Genomic DNA, 20,844 nt, shown 5'->3' with positions numbered 1-20,844 from the left:
TCATGCTCCAGCAGCAGGGAACAGCAAACCTGCAGGCAAAGCTTCCACTCAGGCAAGGAGCCCACACCCGCGCATGTGGCCCTGCAGGGGCAGGGATGAGGTTCTCCTGCATTACCACAGCAGAGAGGGGGCCGCAGACCGGCAATGAAGACAGCGAGGAGCAAGAAAGCCAAAGGTCATCTGTTCTTGCTATAGCCAGGCACAAATTAGCACTTAAGGCTGAGTAACAGTATGTCTTAAAAATATTTCTGCAGGCTGGGGATTTAGCTCAGCAGCACAAGCACCTGCCTTGCAAGCAGGCGGTTGTGAGTTCGATCCCCGGTACGGATAAAAAACTCTACTAGTCCAAGACACAAAATAAAGACAATTGTGGCAACAGGGTCATTTTAACTACCCTAGTAGTCACACAGAGACAGAAACTTCCACCCCAATTAGAGAGCTCTATAGCAAAATGGAGTACAGCAATAGGTAGTCAGAGCTGGCAAGTCTTGAAAGAACAGATTTTCACCAGCAGCTAGCAGGACACAAATGCACGCACACACGCACAGTCACAATCACAGTCGTAGTCATAGTCATAGTCGCACTTGAGTTACCTAAACATAGGGAAAAAAAGAAACTCAAGTCCCCACTAAGCAACAGGCCACTCTGGGAAACGGTTCAGCAGTTCCTGACTTCAGAAAAGACACTGAAGCCGAGGCCAACAGGCAGCCTGCAGAGAGGGCTGAGCTGAAGGATTACTCTGACAAGATGGTTTTCTCAGGGCGACTGTGTGGTCTAAGAACACTGTATGATCAACTAGATGTGGATAGCTTAGAACCCTGATGCCCGGCCACAGGCATTTCAGGGAACAGAGGCTAGGCACCCTGAGGCTCTGGAAGCAGGCAATCTGGCAGCCCCACCTCTGCACAGAAGAGGCAGGCAGAGGTGGGAAGCCTCCAAGGAACCAAGAACAGTCAATCACCTTGCTCCCCACTGAGGGAGAATTCAACTGACAAGACTTTCAGGATCATTTGGATTCCTATACAGAGAAAGACCACATCTACGGAAATTTGCCAACTAACCCAAACTGAAGAAAGAATGCGCCTGCATCGAGACAGGCCCCAGTTCTCAAGGCCTTCCAATGTCAGAAAGATCCCTTAGTCCATACAGATCTCTACCAAAGTTACCAACAAGCCCTGACTCCAACCTGCAAATGGCAGCACCACAGGTCCTGGTGGAGGGAGACCCTGCCTATTCAGCAGGACAGTGAGAAATGACCAGGGCTAGAAAAGACAACAGGCTGATATAAACAGTAGTTCTCATCTGCTAAAACCTTACGCCAGTTCTTTAAAAACAAGCCACTTTTAAAAACTAAAGAAAAATAGTTCCTTTCATGCCAATAACTTAACAGAACAAAGGGACTAGAATACACATTTTTAAAACCTAAGGAAAACCAACAGACTCTGCCTGGAAAAGAAGCCTTGACCTTAGGCTCATCCCTGGCAGCCTGAAGCCCAGGGAGGAGACCCCAGCCACGTGGGGTGCGGGCTGTCTTACCCATTCCTCTGCCAAGAGGCTCTCCAAAGCTTCGAGATATGCCCATCTCATTTCTGGCAATGTCTCTCTCAAATCTTCCACCCATGCCACGCTCCATTTCTGTGAAAAAAAATATTACCCTAGGCCTTTCCAGAAATAAGCATTATGATTCAGATGTTACCCCCGCCCCCAAAAGCAGGTACAGATACACAAACCCACCACCAAATCAGTGCGGGTAATGCTGACAGGAAACCCTCACTCCTTGAAAATGAAAGCCATCACCAGCAAATCCCCCCAACAGCCCACCTTCAGGCCATTAGGAAGAACCGACTTCCAGCTTCTACCATAACCAAGCGGCAGGCACACATACCATGCACGCACATCCCTGGCATCTGGCGGGTCACTCACAAGGCACACCACGCCCCAGGCAAGCTACAGAAGAGCCTGCTAGGTACTGAATCCTCAAGCCACTTGCACACCTGCATTAGGAACCTGACCAAGGCCACACACAGACCTGCTGACAATGTGGCGAAAACTGCTCCACTGTAGACCAGCGCCGAAACAAAGCACAGGTCACTGCCTGCTCCTATGCTTGCTTACTAATTATGTTACAGGAAACAATGGTCTGAGCTTCTGGGGAGAAAACACTACCCACAGCTGATCCCCACTCTAAGAAACTCTTCTGTGGCTCCCAGCCCTGGCTGCTACTTTCCTGTACAGTCTCCTCATGCCACAACACTCATACCCACCCTACTGAGAGGCCTCTGCAGAATCCAGCAGTCTGTATTAATGTTAATCTCGCCCCTGAGAAACAAGAATGGAACCTCAATTCGTGAACTTCATGTTTTACGGTTCTGGAAATGCCAGCCACATGTGTTTACGTGTGCGGTTGTGTCTGTCTGCAAAGCAATGCTCTGAAGCTGAGGCACTGCTGTATCAAGTAAAAGAGGTGCGGTACAAAGGATACTTTCATTGTCCAACTACAGAAAATTTTTATGCACAGCCCACATCCCTGCCCTTTCAATGAAGTTGGAAGAATCAGACGACGTGGAAACTGACTCAGGTGGCTTTGCGGACAAGGACCCTGTCCAATTCTTGTCTGAATCAACCCTAATGAAGCCTAAGGCTTGCTATGCTGGAAAAGTCCCTGACTCATGCAAGTCTGCAGGTGGCAGGCAGGGATCACTCAGCTCCAAGCAGTGACCAAGCAATTCCTGGAGTGAGTGCCATCGTGGCGAAGATGCTGCTCATTTATCCTTGTGGCAAGTCTGTGAAGGCCACCACCCACTGCCTGAAACATAAGCTGGTCTGTGTCAACAGGGCCCCACAAGTGCAGGGAATACTATGAAAACTCTGATGTATGCAAAAGAAGGAATTTCCATTGTCAAATATTAATCTTTGATGCATGATAATCATGTTTAAATGTTTGTGGCCATTCTCTACCAAGATCTGACCTGCCTCAGAACCTCAGTTTAACACTGTCGCTGGGCCACAATGGATACATCATGATTAAAATATAAAACAAGTTTATCAGCAACTTAAACCTTCCTCAGACACAGCATCCAATAGTCTGGACTTCATTCCACCCGAATCAGAATCCAAATCCAGTGTGGGGAAGGCCTTGCTTCCCGTCTGAGGACAGCTAAGAAAGTGAGGACCCACCGCTGAAGACACCTGAGAACAAGAGCATGTTTGGTTCTTCAGGAGTACTAGCATCCTGCCTCTCAGCCATAGGCTCCAAGCCTAAAGGCTGGGTCTGTGCCTCCTGCTTTACCAAGGACTCTGTCCCAAGCTCAGCAGCTTCCAGCGCGCCCCTCCTGCTTCACCTACCTCTGAACTGTACCATCTCTGCTCCTCAGGGCAAGCTGTAATGCCTTCCTAATGACTGAGCAGCTCTGAACTGATCAAGCCAGACTTCCCAAACTCTCACTTTCCACCAGCCTCCCAGTAGAGCAAACAACAGGCAGCCTAAAGGCAATGATTTCTGCCTCCATGTCACTAATAGCCATGTCCTTCCTACACCGTTTTACCATCTTCTAGAACAAGGCATCAAGAAGACAAAAGCTGCAGCCCCTTAACCTACAACCCAGAAGCAGCGCAGTTTGGCCTTCAGAGCATCCTCCTCTCAGGCCACGGCAATGAGCCACAATCCTCGGAAGGAGCTTGTTCCCAGCACACTATTTGCACATTACTGTGGACCAGCTAGGAAACACTTAAACCTGAATCCTCCATGGTGCCTCATTTCATTTCTGAGGGTACACACAAAGCAGCAGCTTTCCAGCAGGGAGCAGTCAGAGTCAACCACAATTCAGAGGATTTCAAAAAGACAGATTTCCAGTTAGTTTTTTAGCACTGGGCTAACGCTGTGCTGGAGGCAATCCTGAGAGACCGTGGTGAAAAGCTAGGCTCTGGAGCTGGCCTGGGTTCACATCCAGGCACCACCATTTACCAGCCACATGACCTTAGGCAAAGTCACTCTCTGTGCCTCAGCTATCCTATGTGTCCTGTGGTTCTGGTTCTTGCAAAGACTGAATAGAATAAAACTATGTTAATTAGAGTCAATATTATCATTGTACTCCTGTCAAGAGGTTTGTAGGGTTAAGAGTTGAATGGCAGCATACCAGAATATGTGACATGCCAACACTAAATTAAAGGAGTGTACAGCTTTTAATAATACTTTCTGCCCACAACATAGTCTTCAGGCAGATAAAAACTTCTTATCCATATGTGGGTGTGGTGGCGCATGCCTGTAAAACTTGCATTTTGGAAGGCAGAGGCAGAAGAATCTCAAGTTCCAGCCCAATCTGGGCACCTTAGCAAGACCCTATCTCAAAATTAAAAAATGGCTGGGCATGGTAGTACATACTTAGAATCCCAGCACTTGAGAAGGTTAGGTAGGAAGAACACTTTTGAGTTCAGGGCCAGCCTGGGGTACCACAGCGAGTTCGAGGTCAGCCTGAATTACAAAGAAAGACCCTATTTCAAGTAAATAAATAAATTAAGACAAAAAAATGGGCCTGGGGTGGAGCTCACTGTTAAGGTTCAATCCCAGTACCACCACCACCACCAAAAAGTTTACCCCCCACAACATCCTTAGAAAATACAAACTCTGTCTTACAAGTGGAAGACCATTTGGGAGGGGTGGGGGTTGTACTGGGGATCAAACTCACAACCTTGGGGTTGCCAAGCAGGCACTTACACCACTGAACTAAATCCCCAGCCCCCCCCCCTCTTTTTTCTTTTTTGGTACTAGGGATTGAACTCATAACCTTGCACTTGCCAGGCAGGTGCTTTATGCCACTGAGCTAAATCCCCAGCCATTGGAAGACCATTTTTGAGTTCAAAACACAACTGCAAACGTCCACATTTTTCAGTGAGAGTCACTAAGGCGGCTTTTAGAATTTTACTGGAAAATTCTTGGGGAGATCTGGAAATCCAAACAACTCAAAAGTTTAAGTGACTAAGTGTACTATTAAGTCTTAGTGAAATCTAGCTTTTGAAATATTTAAATATCTGATCAGCAAAAAGCAGAAGTGGGCTATCATCAAAGTGGGTGTGCGTCCTGATGATCTTGAGTCCACACCAGCAAAGGGCAGGCACCAGCAGGGAGGAAACACAGATCTTACCATTTATCCGCCCCATGTTCATCCCAGATCCAAACCGCCCCATGTTTTCCATGCCACCACCAAAGGGGCCCTCGATGCCTGCAAGAGAGGGCTGCATTTTAGCACTGCACCACTGAGACTTCAGGCTGACCAGAGAAAGAAAAATGTTTTCCATTTCTTCCACCTGGGACTTTTTCTGCCAGTAACTTACCAAATGTAAGGGCTTTTGGAAAGAAAAAAGAATGCTGGTGCCCTTTGTATTAAAATCATCATCTTTCAAAAAGCTGACCTGACCCAACCCCTCAATGAACGCATAAGCAAAAAAAGAGGTCCAGAGAGATGGGGTGATTTGCCGAAGGTCACAGAGCTGGTTAACAAAAGCCAAAGCTGAAAGCCAGCACCCAATGAAGCAATGGACAGGTAAAGAAAGTGATTTCTAGGTTCAAACCTCAGAAACTAAAGTGAGAATTTCATGCAGGGCTTCAAAGAAAAGATGAAAAAGAGGAAGAAAAGCCATACCTAAAAGTGATTACTTTTTTATTTTATTTTAAATTTCTTACCTCCTATTTTATTTATTCCAAAGCCTATGCCTTCCATGCCCATTCCTTAAAAAGAAAAAGTCAATACAAACTAAAATTATGCCAAAGCAGTAACATTTAAAAGGTACAAGAAATTTCAAAATGAAAAGAGTATCTAATGACTAATCTATTTTGTCTAAAAACAAAACAGAGGCTTCTTCCTTGTGAACTAGCAAAAATCATACTCCAAACAATCCATGCCTTTAACAAAATAATCATGTGGCTTAGTATTCTGTCATTTACATAGTTTTATTAAATGACAAAATCAGACAGTATAAAGACATACATTAATGAAATACTTTTTAGAATTTTATGAAATAACATGTACTTACTTTTTTTTTTTTTTTTTTTGTGCCAGGGATCGAACTCGTGACTTTGTTCTTGCCAAGCAGGCACTTATGCCACTGAGCTAAACCCCTGGCACAAAGTGTACTTTTAATAAAATCTTTACTTCATGTAAAATGCTCAAAGTAACAAAAGGAGTTCCTAAAACACAGAATTCCTCCCACCCTCTTAGCCTTTCCTAAGATGTCAACCAAGCGAGTAAGGGCAAGGACTGTGGCAGAGTCTGGTGGAGTGGTCTGAGGCAGTGGCCCAGAGCTCACCCTGGCAAGAGGACCAGGAAAGTGCAAAAACAACAGTGGCAAGGTTACTACATCACACTCCAATGTCAAATGATTCCAAGAAAGAAAAACCTGGGTGGGCCATGGTGTGCATGCCTGCCTAAGTTCAGTCCTGGGCTACAGAGCGAGTTCAGGCCAGCCCCAACTACAGAGCAAGAGCCTGTCTCAAAAAACCTCAGTACAGAACTGAGAAGTTCCAGTTACATATTCTCCTTGTCTTCTTGCTCAGTGTTCCCCATGTAACAGCCAGGTCCCAGTGAAGCCCTTGCACACCACTACAGGCAAGGGCCCCACAGCTTGGCTGACACTCAGGAGGGAGCACAGCAGCACTGCGAAACCCGAGATCTGTCTCTCACGGGGTGGCGGTGGGTAGGATCAACCCTCTGGCCTGTCTCCTTGTATCAGATGACATAGCTATCTATCTTTCCTCAGAAAGTCACTGTCATGATAAAATGAAAATGCATAATGGCTTTAGTAAAAAAAGAGGAATCAAGTCAGTTAAAAATATAATACTGTCTTTAGTAAAATGAAGCTGGGATGAACTTGTTTTTGTCCAGGTTACATTTTTATTCCAAGGGCGGGGGACTTAGCTCAGTGGCAGAGCATCGCCTAGTATGAGTGAGGCTCTGGATTCATTTTCCATTACAAAAAAAAACAAAAAGCCCCATCTTTATTCCCTTTGAGCACCTCAAACCCCACTGATAACTGATTTGGGACAGGATCTATGTAGTCTAAGCTGCTCTCAAACTCACAGCAATCCTGGGATTATAGGCGTGCACCACCATGTCCAGCTCCAAATAATTAACTTTAATGACTTTTAACTTTCCCACTAATCACCCATCCAGATGCACGGCAGTTCTCACCTGCAGGCCCCAGATTTCCCATCCCAATGCCTTTGTTCAGATGATTGGCATCAATGGGCTGCCCTCCTGGTCCCAACCCCATGCCAATACCACCAAGTCCATCTGCAAGGAGAAAAGAAATGTCAGAAGTGTCACTCTCTCCTCTTAGAAAATGCCCACTGTCAAAGGGGACAGAGCCAAGGTGCTGGAACTGTCCCACTCCACTGGCCTGGCCTGCTCCATTTCCACAGTACACACCTGGGAGCGCTTCCCTTTACCAAGGGCCCCTCTTACACACATGGTGTGCTTGTACAACAAAGGCAACTGATTTACTCAGCAGCTGCAAGAACTAGAATAACAAACAAAGTAGCAGACCCAGGTGCCTCTGTTTGCCTAAATCGCAAACTGCAGAATGTGGCAGGTAATTCAAGACACCAGGGGCAAGCAGCGCGGGCACGCCCAGCACCCACCTCCTGCTGGAACATCCTCAAGTGCTTTTCTGCTGAGAACAAGTGTTGTGAATCCACAACACTCTCTATGCTGCACTCGTCTCCAACGTGGGTGGTTTTATAACAAAGACAGTGTATTTGAGGAACCTTTTTTCCTACTCCCAAAGCTCCCCAACTCTCACACCCAGCCTGCCCTCACTGTTAACCCTGACCAGGAGCCAGGGTAACGGGCTCTCTGGAGCCCAGTACTCCCCTGCCCCCGGAAGGCACAAGAATCAAGAGGAGCCATGGTGAGTGAGCAGCGCCCATAAAACCAAAGGAGCTGGGGGCTGGGGATTTAGCTCTGCAGCATAAGCGCCTGGCTTGCAAGCAGGCAGTCGTGAGTTCGATCCCTGGTACCGATAAAAATGAAAAATTCAAAAGGAAAAAAGAAAAAGAAAAAAAGAAAAAAAAAAAAAAAAAAAAAAAAAACCAAAGGAGCTGAGACTCAGAAAGGCAGGCCTTGCTAGATAGCGCTAGTGATGCCTTTCAATGGAGAAGCCCTCTGTCCCTGTGTGGTTTTGGCTGTTTCTTGAGGTGCTATGGACTAGCTGCAAGGCCTCAGGCACATCAGCTACACACTGCTGTCTCCCTGGTACTAAAGTCCGTCTCCCTCAAGGCCTCCCTCCATCACACTAGGTAGCTTGGTGTTCTGGCTCCACTCAACCCAATCCTCCTCACTGGGTCTGATAGCTGGCACCTGGCTTCCACGTACCATGGCCCTTCCCCCAACCCCACCCCAAAGTGTCCTTGCCATAGGCAAGTCCTGGGGGCACCAGTTCCCTAAGCTTCCATCTTGCCACAGAAGTGCCCCACACTGGCACCCATAGCTCATGGTGCAAATACACATGAATACACAAGAATTGGCAAATAGCCAATTCTTTTCACAAAAATTGTTCTTAACCTTCCTGTACCACAAAAACCATCCATCAGAGTACAGAATTCAGTGATTCTTGTACCGAGTACATTCCATTAAATCACCTACACTGGCAACTAATTATGGGATATTTTCATCACTCCAAACGGGAAGGCCAACCTCACTAACAGTGACTCCTCACCATCCTCCCACCTCCCGGCAACCTCCCTTTTTGGGGTTTGCCTACTCCAGTCATTTCCTGGAGCTGGAAGCAAGGTTCATAATGTGTCTGTATTTCCTTCCGTTTTATGACTGGTACTATTCCATCGTTCGGACTTGTATTTCCCATTCCCGAGCTAATGGGCCACCCTGACTTTCTGGCCCCATTTACGAGTCCTTCTGCCGTGAACATCTCTGTTAGGGCTCGTTTGGACACATGGAACACAGCTGGAGTGGGACTGCTGAGCCACCCAGGCATGATGCTCCGTGTGGTCTGGTTTAACTCCCACTGCAACTCTGTTGGTTCCTTCCCGTGGCACTTTCAGAGCACCTGACTAGAACAGCCACAGCGGCCTGCCTCCCACCCAGTAACCCTAACATCCTTCCTAGGTCTAAATGTTTCTTCTGATTTCACTTTGAAAAATCTACAGAAGGAAAATGCTTCAGGGAACTCCAGGCTAAACTGGCACAAGTTCCAGTGTAATCATCATCTTCCTTGGGTCCTTGTAGCCCTAATTCTCTGACATAACTCAAATACTTACGGGGAAGTTGCTGTGGACGTTCAGGAGGGAAAAAATCTCCCTTTGGTAAAGCCCTCTCATCCTGAAAGAAAAAGCAAACAAAGGTATTTAAGTATTCATTGCAGCACTGTTTGCAGTAACAAAAATCAGGACAATTCCTGTCAACAGAGAACTAGTTAACTAGTCATGGTATATCTTGCTGTGGAATACTATGCAAGAGCAAAAAAGGCACACACGGGCATTCTGGTCAGTCACCTTCTTTGTCAAGGTAAAGAGAAACACAGGCCTATTGTTGTGGGGGATAGTTCGGGGCCTAGGTAAGAAGTACAACTGAGTATTATTTTTATGCTTTTTGACTTTCAAGCATTTGAATCAAGTATGTTTTTTTTTAAAAATTAAATGTTAAGCCAAGCGTGGTGGCTCACACCTATAATCCTGGCACTGAGGAGGTTAAGGCAGGAAGACTGCCCCAAGTTCAAGGCCAGCTTGGGCTACACTGTGAGTTCAAGGTCAGCCTGAACTACACAGCAAGACCCTGTTTCAAAAAACAAAAACAAAAAAAATTGAATGTTAAAATACCTAAAAAGTAGCTGGGCATGGTGGCTCACGCCTGTAATCCCAGCACTTGGGAGGCTGAGGTAGGAGGAATCATTGCGAGTTCGAGACCAGCCTGGGCTACAAAGTGAGAGCTCAAGGACAGCCTGAACTGCATAGCGAGACCCCATCTCAAAAAAGACAATCAATCAATCAATCAAATAAAATACCTAAAAAGTTCCTTTACACTTTCTTTATCTGCTTCCTGAAATAAGTCCTAACTAGACTGCCTGACAACATTCCACCCATGTGTGTATTAACTATTATCTTTGGCACTAACACAGCAGGGCTCATGTTTAATCAGGCAGACATGTGCTCCAACAGACATTACTTTAAAGGTTGTCTGAAATCAAAGACTTAACTCTGTTCACCACAGATCTAATGATAACTGAACATTACACTGTAGTATTTTGCAAACTGAAAACCTACATGTATCTTTGAAAGTGATCACTTGCTCAAGCAGCGTGGTCAGGTGACTCCTGCCATGCCAGTCACAGCCAACCAGGCAGAAGTCTCCATGAGCTGCAAGCGCTGCCTGAGCACAGGGCTATCGCAAGTGTGGTCCACATACCGTGCCCTATTAAGGTCAGACCCCCCTAAGTTTAGTAAAGTGGGCGTACGCACTTTTTTTTGCCAGACTTACATTTGAGCACTAAATGGAGAAATGAATGCTATCGACTTACCATTTTGACGTGCATTGGTCTATCAAACAGCAGCTGGCCATTAAACATAGCTGATATTACAATTAAGGCTGTTTCTTACAACTGCAAAACAAATTTTTTAAAAAATGCTATACAAGTATCAGTTTAAATGGTGAATAGAAGCCATTTCAATTCTTCATTATACTTTCATGTACTTGCTTCTAAAATAAACATCAGAGTAAAGAAAGCTTGATGGAAAAAGAAAACCAACTTCAGCTTATTCTTCAGGCGTGAAGCTCCATAGCCTTGCACTTCTCAGCCAGTGTTCCTCTGAGCAGCCGCAGCACTGTTTCTGGTAGATGTCCAACAGGACAGGTGCACACCACTTTCTAAAGCACCGTGTTTTCTGGCTAAGAGGCTCAGTGATATCTTGCCTGAGCTTAATAACTGACATGTGGCACTTGTCACTATGATTTAAAAATAACTCCTGGCCAAGAGCAGAGGCTGTAATCCCAGCAGGTAGCTGGGGAGACTGGGCCATGAGGATCTCAAGCTTGAAGCCATCCTCAACAACTGTGCAAGACAATGTCTCACAATGAAAAAGAGGTTAGGATGTACCTGGGTGGGAGTATATCTGTCTCAGATAAGCAAGACCTTGTATCAAGGTACAATTCAACACACACACACACACACACACACACACACACACACAGGAATCCCTTAAACCTAGGGAAGGGAGAAGTCTTGCCTCTTCCAAACTGATCTGTACCCACCCACTGGACAGACAGGCTCTTGTAAAGACATTATATGTGAAGGACATAGTTGTTTCTCTCTAGTGGTTCATTTTTTTGGCTTCTTTCAAACTTGTACTCCACTGAAGACAATAGAAGCCAGACGTGATACACAGCTGTAATGCCCGGATTCAGGAGGCTGAGGCGGGAGAATCACTACAAGTTCAAAGTCAGTCTGAACTACACAGTGAGCCCTATCTCAAGGGTGGGGGGGAACCCCAGCTGGAAAAGACCACCCATGGACATATGCCTGTATTCTGCATTCTAACTACTGCTTCTAATCTACCTGTTCTGAATCAATTCCAGCCTAAAGAACTTTCACTTTTCACAGTACTGTATTCCCTCTAGGCACTCAGGAAACAGGAACTTAGGGTCACAGCATTTTCATGGTAAAGCACCTGCCCAGCATGTGCAAGAAAAGTCCTCAGCTCAATCCCCAGTACTAAAATCAAAAACCGCACCAGTGAGCCAGGTGTGATGGTACATGTCTGTAACCCCAACACTTGGGAGGCTGAGGCACAAGGGTCATTGCCAAGTTTTAGACCATCCTGGACTATAGAGTAAGCTCAGGGCTAACCTGATTGTGTAAGTGAGACCCTGTTTCAAAAAGACAAAAACAACAACAAAAAAACCCAACCCACACACACCAGTCACCTCTTCCTTACACAAACCTACATAACTGCCTAAAACAGCTGTTGACATCACCCTGTTCATCTCAACTTGAATCTGCAAAAGGATACATATAGCTTGCACAGCTTCAATGGACTGTTCAAAAGTCACAGTGCCTATTCCACGACTTTTCCCATCTTTATCCTCCAGAATGTCTGCTCGAACCACCACACCAGCCATACTAAATACTTCCTTCAGTTTCTTCCAGCCAACTTTATAATCCAGCTAATTGAGAGAAGGGGAGGGTGGTAAAAACTTCAATGTAAACAGCTAAGAAAAACGTTTTCACTTTTGAACAAGAAATACTCTGTAGCAACAGCACTAGATGACATCACAAAAACTAATACACTGCAGTAGAATTACCAAGTGAGATTATGAAGCCCACTCTTAACTATCTTATTTACTGTCTCTTCTCTCAAAAGGAACAACTTAAGCCTTCTTATACTTCCAAAGTAACACTTATTTTATGACATTAAAAAAAAAGTGCTCTCCTGCTAAGGTTTACCACCCAGCCCACTCTCTTCTAAAACTACTTCTCCTTGCAGACAACATGGAGAGGCAGGTGTCAGTATGCTGGCTCTGCTCACTCCTGCCTGGCACAAACTGCAAAGTAAATCCACAGAAAATGCAGAGCCAGCTGCCACTTCTGTAAACACCTGCTAACCCCTGTAAACATGACCCACACAGGATTATAGTCAAGCCTGTGACTTAGGAATACAGTAGTCACTAGAACACAAAGTCTAACCAGCCTCAAGATCAGTGTTTATAAATCAAGTGTGCTGGGTGTGATGGCGCATGCCTGTAATCCTAGCACCTGGAGGCCGAGGCAGGAGAATCCCCATGAGTTCCAGGCCCAGGCTACAAAATGAATTCAAGGCCAGCCTGACCTACATAAGACAACCGTGTCTCAAAAAGAACCCTCCCACATAAATAAATACCAAAAACTACAAATCAAGAAGATAATGTAACTCTCATTTAATTTTTTCCTCTCAAATGATAGAATTACTTTTAAATAGCAGAAAAGAGCAGCTCAGAAAGTTCTGCACATTTTCTACTATAGACAATAATTCCATTTACTTACATTTGCTACAAATACCGTGCTTCCAAGTCTTCCAGCCTGCAATGCATGGATAATCTCATTTGGGATGTTAGGATTATTTAGGATACTGGGTGGGATATTAATCATTCCTGGGCCACCTGGTCCCATACCCATCCCACCAGTCGTAGCCATCACCTTTTGCATTGCTCTCCTGGCATGTTCACCATCAGGATCCTGAAACAAGCACAGAAGTGTTACGCGGAACCAACCAAGTGACAATTAGAGCACGATAATCAGTATTTCCATAATTTCTGAGACTGAAATGCTGTTTGGAAGACATTTCTCAAATCTATTAAGAAGAAAAATGAATGAAACAAGAAAAAAAGAAAAGCCAGGCATGTAGTACACACCTATAATCCCAGCACTCAGGAGGCTGAGGCAGAAGGATTGCCTTGAGTTCCAAGGCCGGCCTGAACTACATAGCAAGATCATCTCAAAGTAAGAAAGAAGGGGAGGGTATAAAATTTAGTGCTGAATATACAACCTTCAACCAAACTAAGTAAAGAAAATAAGATAGGGATGACACAATTAGCTGACCCTATCGAGACTCTCCTGATTAAGGCAAGATAGTTCTGGGCTTAGTAAAGCCAAATCTTACTGATTAATACAGTGGGGTCTGTGAAACCACCTATGATTTTCCTGAAGTCTGAGAAAACACAATTCTACATTCTTTAGGTGCTGAGCCCTCTAGCGCTTTGGGTGCTGGACTCATTCATGCATGAGGCAGGTGTGCAGGTGTGCAGCTCTGGTATCCACATGCCCCTTTAGCCCTGTGCCACTATGCATCACCACCAGAGAGCTCATACCACCAACTTTCCTCCCTCCATCCCGCGCAGCTCTCAATGCACTGACTGTCCTTCCCAAGAAGATGCACAAAGAATTTGAGAGATTCAATCAGCAACCAAAACACTTCTCCACAGGGAAGAAAACAAAGCTATCTGATATGGATCAGATATGAAAGAAAATTTAAATAAAGGAAAACTCACTCTAAAGGGAGGGAAAGGGGTCTGGGACTACTGTTCAACTGTAGACTATTTGCCTAGCACGTGCGAGGCCCTGGGTTCCACTGTGGCACTAACACAGAGATGAGAGACTTGCAACAGAGACAGAGACGAATACAGAAACAGGGAGGGGGAGAGGACGGACAGGGAGGGGGCTAAGAACAGGAGTCCAACTGGCAGATGTAGTAAGTGTCTCTTACTTGCAGAGGCCCAGTAAAAAGCCACAGGCTCGGCTGGATGTCCCTGCAACAACAAGGCCTGAGGAAAGTGGTTAGCTCAGGTCCCCGGGCTAGTTCACACAAGAGTGACTGCTAGAGACTGGGACAAATCTCTTCTTAAAAACAGGCTAGGCCATACACTTGTAATCTCAGCTCTTGGGAAGCTGACGCAGGAGGACTGTCATGAATTCGAGGTCGGCCTGGGCTACACAGTGAGTTCGAGGTCAGCCTGGACTAAATAATTAGATACAGTCTCAAAAAACCAAAACAAACAAATCGTAATCAGAAAATTAAAAACAACAAAACAGGCTGGTGCGCCCAAGGACCATTCCTGTCTTCTAACTCTGAACAAAGACAAGTCCACAATTACACAGTCACCCAGTGTGATTCACAAGCATACTTCCGGGCTGGAGGCATGGTTCAGTAGTTACAGTGCTTGCTTGCCTAGCATGCAACAAGTACAAAGTCTCCATCGAAAGAAAGAAAGTTGAAAGACAGTGCTTACTTCTTTGACTTTCAGTGGTCTTCCACTCAGACTATGCTTGTTTAGAACTTCAGCAGCTTTTTTCATGCTTTCTTCCATCTTGAATTCAACCACGCTATGAAGAGTCAAAAGGAAATGAGTGAAACCACTCCTACAACTTGGAAGTCTCAAATGCCAATAGGAAACTAGAGGATACTTACGCACATCCCTTTGGAAGAAGACACAGACCAGACCAGAAGAGCAAGGAAAGGGGAAAAAAGAAAAAGAAAAAAATAGTAAATATCAATGGCAGTCATAAACAAAAATATGATTTATGTAATAGGTTTTTTTTTTTTTTTTAATTAACTCTCCTAAGGGAAAGGTGACAGAGCTGCCTCTAGCCTTCCTTATTAAAAGCTGTGTCTCCTCGCTCTCCTTTCCCTGCCCGTTACCAGCACTGCACTATACTTGCTGTAGGTATGAGCAGACCTAAATTCAAGTTCTCCAAGAAATCACACAAGCTTTAGATCTGCTTCCCTTCAATCAAGCTCTTCTCATACTCCTACTAGATCCATCCGTCCCATAAATTAAGCTCGACCTTTTGATTAGTCTAAACCATTCTATTGCACAACACAAAATAGTGTATGTTCTCGTTAAAAGAGGCCAATTTTGAAGGTTCACATTTGTAGTATTGGGTTTACAATTTACTGGCACAAAGGCAACTTTTCAGAATCTTGGGTTCACGCAACTTTCAAATTCAGCAAACAACCAAGAGTAACATTTTCTAGACAAGAACACACATTTTACATTAATTATACCACCGCTAAAATTCCATGCATAATTCACACACAGCCAGTTCCTGTTAACAAAGAGACAATGCTACCTACTTGCTATTGGTCCCCAGTTATCCAAATTGGGCATCCAAACAGAATACCAAAGCGCTCTTTGGCCAGCCATTTGGAAAAGCGGGACTCCCATTTGCAAACCCCCTCCCACCCCACTCGAATGTTGGCAAAATCAAACATAGCTACTGTAACATGAGCACTCACTGCTTCCTGACTTCATTCGAGTCCACGTCACCATACAGTTACATTTGGCATGTAGTAAATCCACAGAAGAAATTCTCTCAGACACTTACCCTTGACTTTCCTTCAGCGTCCATTAAGAGCTCCACGTATGTTACCTCACCAACTACAAATCAGTTTCCAGACGACACATAAACCAAGGGAGAAAAGCCAAGAAAACAATGGGAATTTAGAACAATCATCAGCAACCTTGTATGGAGCCTCTGCCTTAATAAGAAAGCCCAGAAACACTCCATATTCTCTAAGCCACCAAACTAGGCATTACAGGTGTGCAGTAAAAGTAGGCGAAAAGTCATTAACAATAACATGTCCTTGATTTTCCTCCCACCGAAAACAAGCTACTTCCACAGATGTCCATTATCAATTTCCCTGTCCGGAAAACTCAATTTCATGACTACAGGCAACCCAAATCTAGAAAAGTCTGCTTAATTCACTTTTTGGGGAAGCTTTACAGGTACACTCTTAAAGCAGGCAACAGCACACAGGTCACAGCATCACTGAACTGAGCTCACATGTTACAGACACAAAAGTACGCGCACACGCAAGCTCCACGGCACACATACAGCCCAGGCCTGGCTTTATGGGTGCACAACCTGTGTGGTCAGAGCCCACTGTTTGGTTCAATGTTCTTAGCATCATCTTGAAATTCAGAAACTGTTCACAGGAAGCTCCTGGTTTTCCACGTTGCAGCAGGCCCCCCAGATTCTGGAACTAGTCCCGCACAGAGGACCAGGCTCCACAATTTAGAATTGGAATGTCTGAACACACAACCATGAAACCAGATTAGTATCTGGATTCTTGTCAGTGAATTAAGCCAGGCTGTGTTCTCACTGCTCTAAGTCTCCCAATAAAAGGACACAAAATTCAAATTTAGGGCTCAGCTGGCAACTAAACAGTTAAAGGCTCACATTCTAGGCTAGGGAGCAGGGGACACCACACAAAGCATTTCAAAAGCTCTAGCAGATTCTCCTCCAGGTCTGGATTGCCTGTTCATGACACTATGACCAGAGGATGTTAGCACAGGTCAGTGGCACACCCCAGCACCACTCAGGTCTGCCCTTAGAGAAGACAGCCTTCTCGCAGGCTCTCCTGAGTTAGAGCAGTGTTTGTTCTCAGGCCCCTTCTTCCCTGAAGGGTTATGCTGTATGTCAAAGCCTGTTCCAGCTCTCTGAGGTTTAGCAGCACCACAAGGGTAAAATAATATAGGTCCTGCCTTTTCCAACTCATATGTCCCAAGGACATTAACGTTTTGACTTTCAAATTATTAAGGCAAGGAAAGATTTTTTTTCTTCATGCAAGGAAAGATTTAAATGGGAAACAAGAAAAGTATCTTACAAATTAACCAACATTGTGAAGTTCGTATGTATTAATGGATTTCTACCAAGCTGAAAGCAAGAAGCCAAGTGTCCAAGGTGTAATTCTACAGCCTCACTCTCCCTGTCCATTCCAGTACGGTTACAGAACTGGCACTTGGCGCCAAACAGAAAGGAGAATTTGTGCAAAGAAACAAAGGAACAGGAGGGACCAAAAGACTTCACCTTTGGAGTATGTACTCCTAGGAGACAACTACAGCCAAAGGACAGTCATTCAAGCTGGCTCTGTTTTATCCTATGAACGTACATCAGTTCCAAACACGTGGCATTCTTGCGATCATGTTAAGAGCCACTTATTTCTTTTTATTTTAATTTATTTATTTATTTATTTATTTTTGGTAGTGGGGATCAAACTCACAACCCTGCAATTGCCAGGCAGGCACTTATCCTTGCAATTGCCAGACAGGTGCAACTAAATCCCCTGCCCAAGAGCCACTTATTTCAACAGCAGTGGTCATGCAGGATCCAGAGCCCTAATGTGCACTCTGATGGAAACTCTAAGTAAGGCCAAAACAGGGAAGAGACCCCAAGCTTACTTCCTACCAGCGGTGACTGCCAGCTGTTAACCTTTCATCCACAATCTCTAACTCCAGACAACTGTTTGCTGTCAGAATTCAAATTCTACTGCATTTGAAATTTTCTACCTGTGTTGATAAAAGAAACTTTCATCAAAAAGTTCTTATTATAATCTAAAAACAAGCCCAAACCCAACTTTTCTCTTTGATTGTAATTGTTCTAACAAAATAGCAGCTTATAAATTACAACCATTTTCCACGTAACATTCTAGTGATAGCACGCATCCAGCTTCAATATTCTACACTGAAACACTGGCTTTAAAAACAGCCTCCCCCTCCCAATGGAACAGTGGTGGTGACAGCACAAGTAGTGCTGTCCTTAAGCATCCCCAGGACTAAGTACACCCCTTACCAATGTACAACACCCCAGGTCTGCCCTGAGAAACTCCACCAGTCCAATTTTACAGGGCATGCGACCATCTGTGTTCACACTTCCCTCCAAGAAAAAAAAATCCTGAAGCTGCTATGGAACCATTTCTCTTGTAGTTCTATGAGATCAAAGACATGTGTAATCAGGACAACTAACAGGAAAAACGTGAAGGCAAACACAGGGTGGAGTCTAAAAGAATGAACCATCCAGAGCAACCTCACAAGTGGGAATATCGCTGCTCCTCTCCCCTCCCAGGAATGGGAAAATGCATGGAATCCCAAGAATAGGCTGCTGACACCAATGTGATTATAACTGTAAACATCAAAGTATCTAAATAGTAAGACTGCAAATATGTACCATTACATGTTATTTTCTACCTCCTTTAAAAATGGCAAGTAATCAATTTAACCAGCAATTAAATAGGTTACAAAAACCTTGCCTGAAGAATAAAACACATCATGATGATACACTGATAACCAAACCCACAAACAACTCAGGCAATTTTGAAACTACTCTGATTTAACACTCTTGCAAGCTTTTAACACAAAAGTACTTCATTTCTATGTTCCTGGTCCTCCAACTGTAATAGACAATAAATAAAGGAATACAAAGGCTAAAGCTTCACTGAACAGAACTTACATATAATAAGATCTTAAATATTTTAATTATCTGGGAGGTTTCTAGGGATGGAACACAGGGTCTCACTACAGGCTAAACACATAGCAATGAACTATACTCCTGGCCTCAAGATCTTTATTTTCTATCATGACTGACTAATTCATGGACAATGTAGAAAATGATCAAGCCCACACTTATTCTGATTTTGAACAGCAAAGAAGAATGACCCCTCTAGACCAAAGACCAGCATACATCATACAGACTGCACTACTTGGGTGCAACTTGAGGATTTACATCTACAAATGCTTTAGCAGAACAGGCCTTTCCAAAGCCTGGGCTGACAATGACTGAGGAATGGATTTTAAAAAAGGGGTACTTATACATCAGAGTACTACTCAGACATATAAAAGGACAAACTTGAAACTTTTATAGGTAAATGGATGCAACTTGAGACCACGTTCCTAAGTGAAATAAATCAGACACGCATGTGTAAACATCGTATTGTCTTATCAGTGTGAGAAGCTGAGACAAACACTATATACATGTAAAATAGTAACATTTTAAAAAAAGTCCAGGCTGAATTTCCAACAAGGAACAATACAAAGGAGCTAGTACACTGCGTAGTGATTTTATTAAACTAAAAACAGACCCACAATGTGGGCTGTCTTCCAGAGCCTGCAGAGGTTTCTTCGGGACTGTATTTGCCTTCTGGGCCTCAGTTTTGTGTCAGCCAGAATCTGAAATTTACTTAAAGTGATGCATTAAATAATGAGAAGGATTAAGGGCTTAAAGAAATCTTTGCTTACACGAGTTAAACTGACTGCTGCTAACCTGGGATTGATCTAAAAGTAAACTATATTACTGACCTTTCTTTCTTCCTTGCACTGAGCTCCATGTTTACCCATAGCTGGGCTATAGGCTCGCCACCCTTGGGGCCAGCTCCCAGGCTGGGCCAGGAGAACAGACCCAGCACGGAGCTCTCTCTGTTCACACAGGATCTCAAGTCCTTAAACTAATGTAGCACACAGCACTTAAGTTGAAAACCTCCAAAATTAGGCTGGGGACACAGCTTACCTGGCTGGCATGCACAAAGCCCTAGGTTTAATTCCCAGAAACTTCCCCTCCAGCCAGCAGAGACAAAAGAAACAAACAAAGCTCAAGCTCACCTTTTCTCACAGAAATCCTTATTTATCGTATCACTCTGTACAGTAAATAAAATGCTGTGGAGTGTCATCTAGCAATCCCTGGTACCCACAGCATCACTGTTCCATGTCATACTTACTGTACCTTCATTTAAAATTGGGCATGGCCACAAGGAAAAGCAACAGAAACCTTTCCTTTCTCCAAGATCGCCACTGTCAGGAGGGCCAGCGGGGCAGAAGCAGATGCCTAAGACAAGAGGAACTCCTGAAAATAATGTACTTCCCCAGCTACAGGGCAGAGGAGGGCTGAGCAACACAACATAGTGGCCGGTGCAAAATCAAACACAGCTCTCAACATAGTTTCTTCTTATAGCTCCTGGTATTTATTTCATAATAGTGCCACTCCTGGTTTTTTCTAAAGGGCAAGGTCTAAGGACCAATTTCTACAAGTCGGATTACTAACCAGACCTCCCTGAGTAGTGCTACTGCTAAAGTAAATAAGAGAAATGTACCCTTGGTGCCAAAGAAGAAGGAAATCTGGAGTCCAGGAGAGGCATGTGCAACACTCACACATGACTACCCTTATCACAGTCCCCTCCTGCCAAAGCTACTACTTTGGGGCTGCAATAAGACACTGTGCAATGATGGAAACTTCAAGTTAAGAACTAATTCTAGCTCTTATTCCACTAGTTCCCTCAAACAACCCAACTCAGTTTTCATTCAGGGTAAGCTCTCTAATGCAGGCTAATAAAGAGCGGCAGAATGTATATGCCCAAATCTCTCTGCTTGCCTGCTGGAGCTCACTGTCAGACTACCACCTGCAGGGCATAAGCACTGCTATCTGCTGTTTCTTCTTATTGTATCTTTAAAAAACTTAAGATCTGCTGCCAACAGATTTCAAATGTTTCAGATTTAAATAAACATTTAGACATATTTTGCTCTATCAAGACATGAATTA

At 44.4% G+C, this 20,844-nt stretch overlaps 1 protein-coding gene across 6 annotated transcripts in view; it reads right to left on the bottom strand.

Moving 5' to 3' along the window:
* The window catches only part of Hnrnpm (heterogeneous nuclear ribonucleoprotein M), a 39,365-nt gene that overhangs the window by 6,721 nt on the left and 11,800 nt on the right, over positions 1 to 20,844 (bottom strand). The window contains exons 3-13 of one of the 6 annotated variants that reach the window (XM_003461397.5): positions 15,862 to 15,914; positions 14,945 to 14,952; positions 14,766 to 14,859; positions 13,177 to 13,215; positions 13,024 to 13,059; positions 12,014 to 12,167; positions 10,525 to 10,574; positions 9,269 to 9,329; positions 7,185 to 7,286; positions 5,681 to 5,725; positions 5,142 to 5,219 (exon numbers count right to left, since the gene is read on the bottom strand). In XM_003461397.5, coding sequence (XP_003461445.1) covers positions 5,142 to 5,219; positions 5,681 to 5,725; positions 7,185 to 7,286; positions 9,269 to 9,329; positions 10,525 to 10,574; positions 12,014 to 12,167; positions 13,024 to 13,059; positions 13,177 to 13,215; positions 14,766 to 14,859; positions 14,945 to 14,952; positions 15,862 to 15,914 — 720 coding nt within the window. Of the gene's footprint in view, positions 1 to 1,536; positions 1,636 to 5,141; positions 5,220 to 5,680; positions 5,726 to 7,184; positions 7,287 to 9,268; positions 9,330 to 10,524; positions 10,575 to 12,013; positions 12,168 to 13,023; positions 13,216 to 14,765; positions 14,860 to 14,944; positions 15,709 to 15,861; positions 15,915 to 20,844 lie in introns of those variants that run through there. The other 5 variants (XM_063228341.1, XM_004999597.4, XM_013151756.2 and 2 more) reach the window with 5 other exon arrangements.

This window comes from Cavia porcellus, unplaced genomic scaffold (genome assembly GCF_034190915.1).
Source record: "Cavia porcellus strain 051 isolate PalLab524CR breed Dunkin Hartley unplaced genomic scaffold, mCavPor4.1 scaffold_17, whole genome shotgun sequence".
Classification (NCBI taxonomy): Eukaryota; Metazoa; Chordata; class Mammalia; order Rodentia; family Caviidae; genus Cavia; species Cavia porcellus.
Note: the sequence above shows the minus strand (reverse complement) of the source record. Positions and strands in the feature narration are given on the sequence as shown.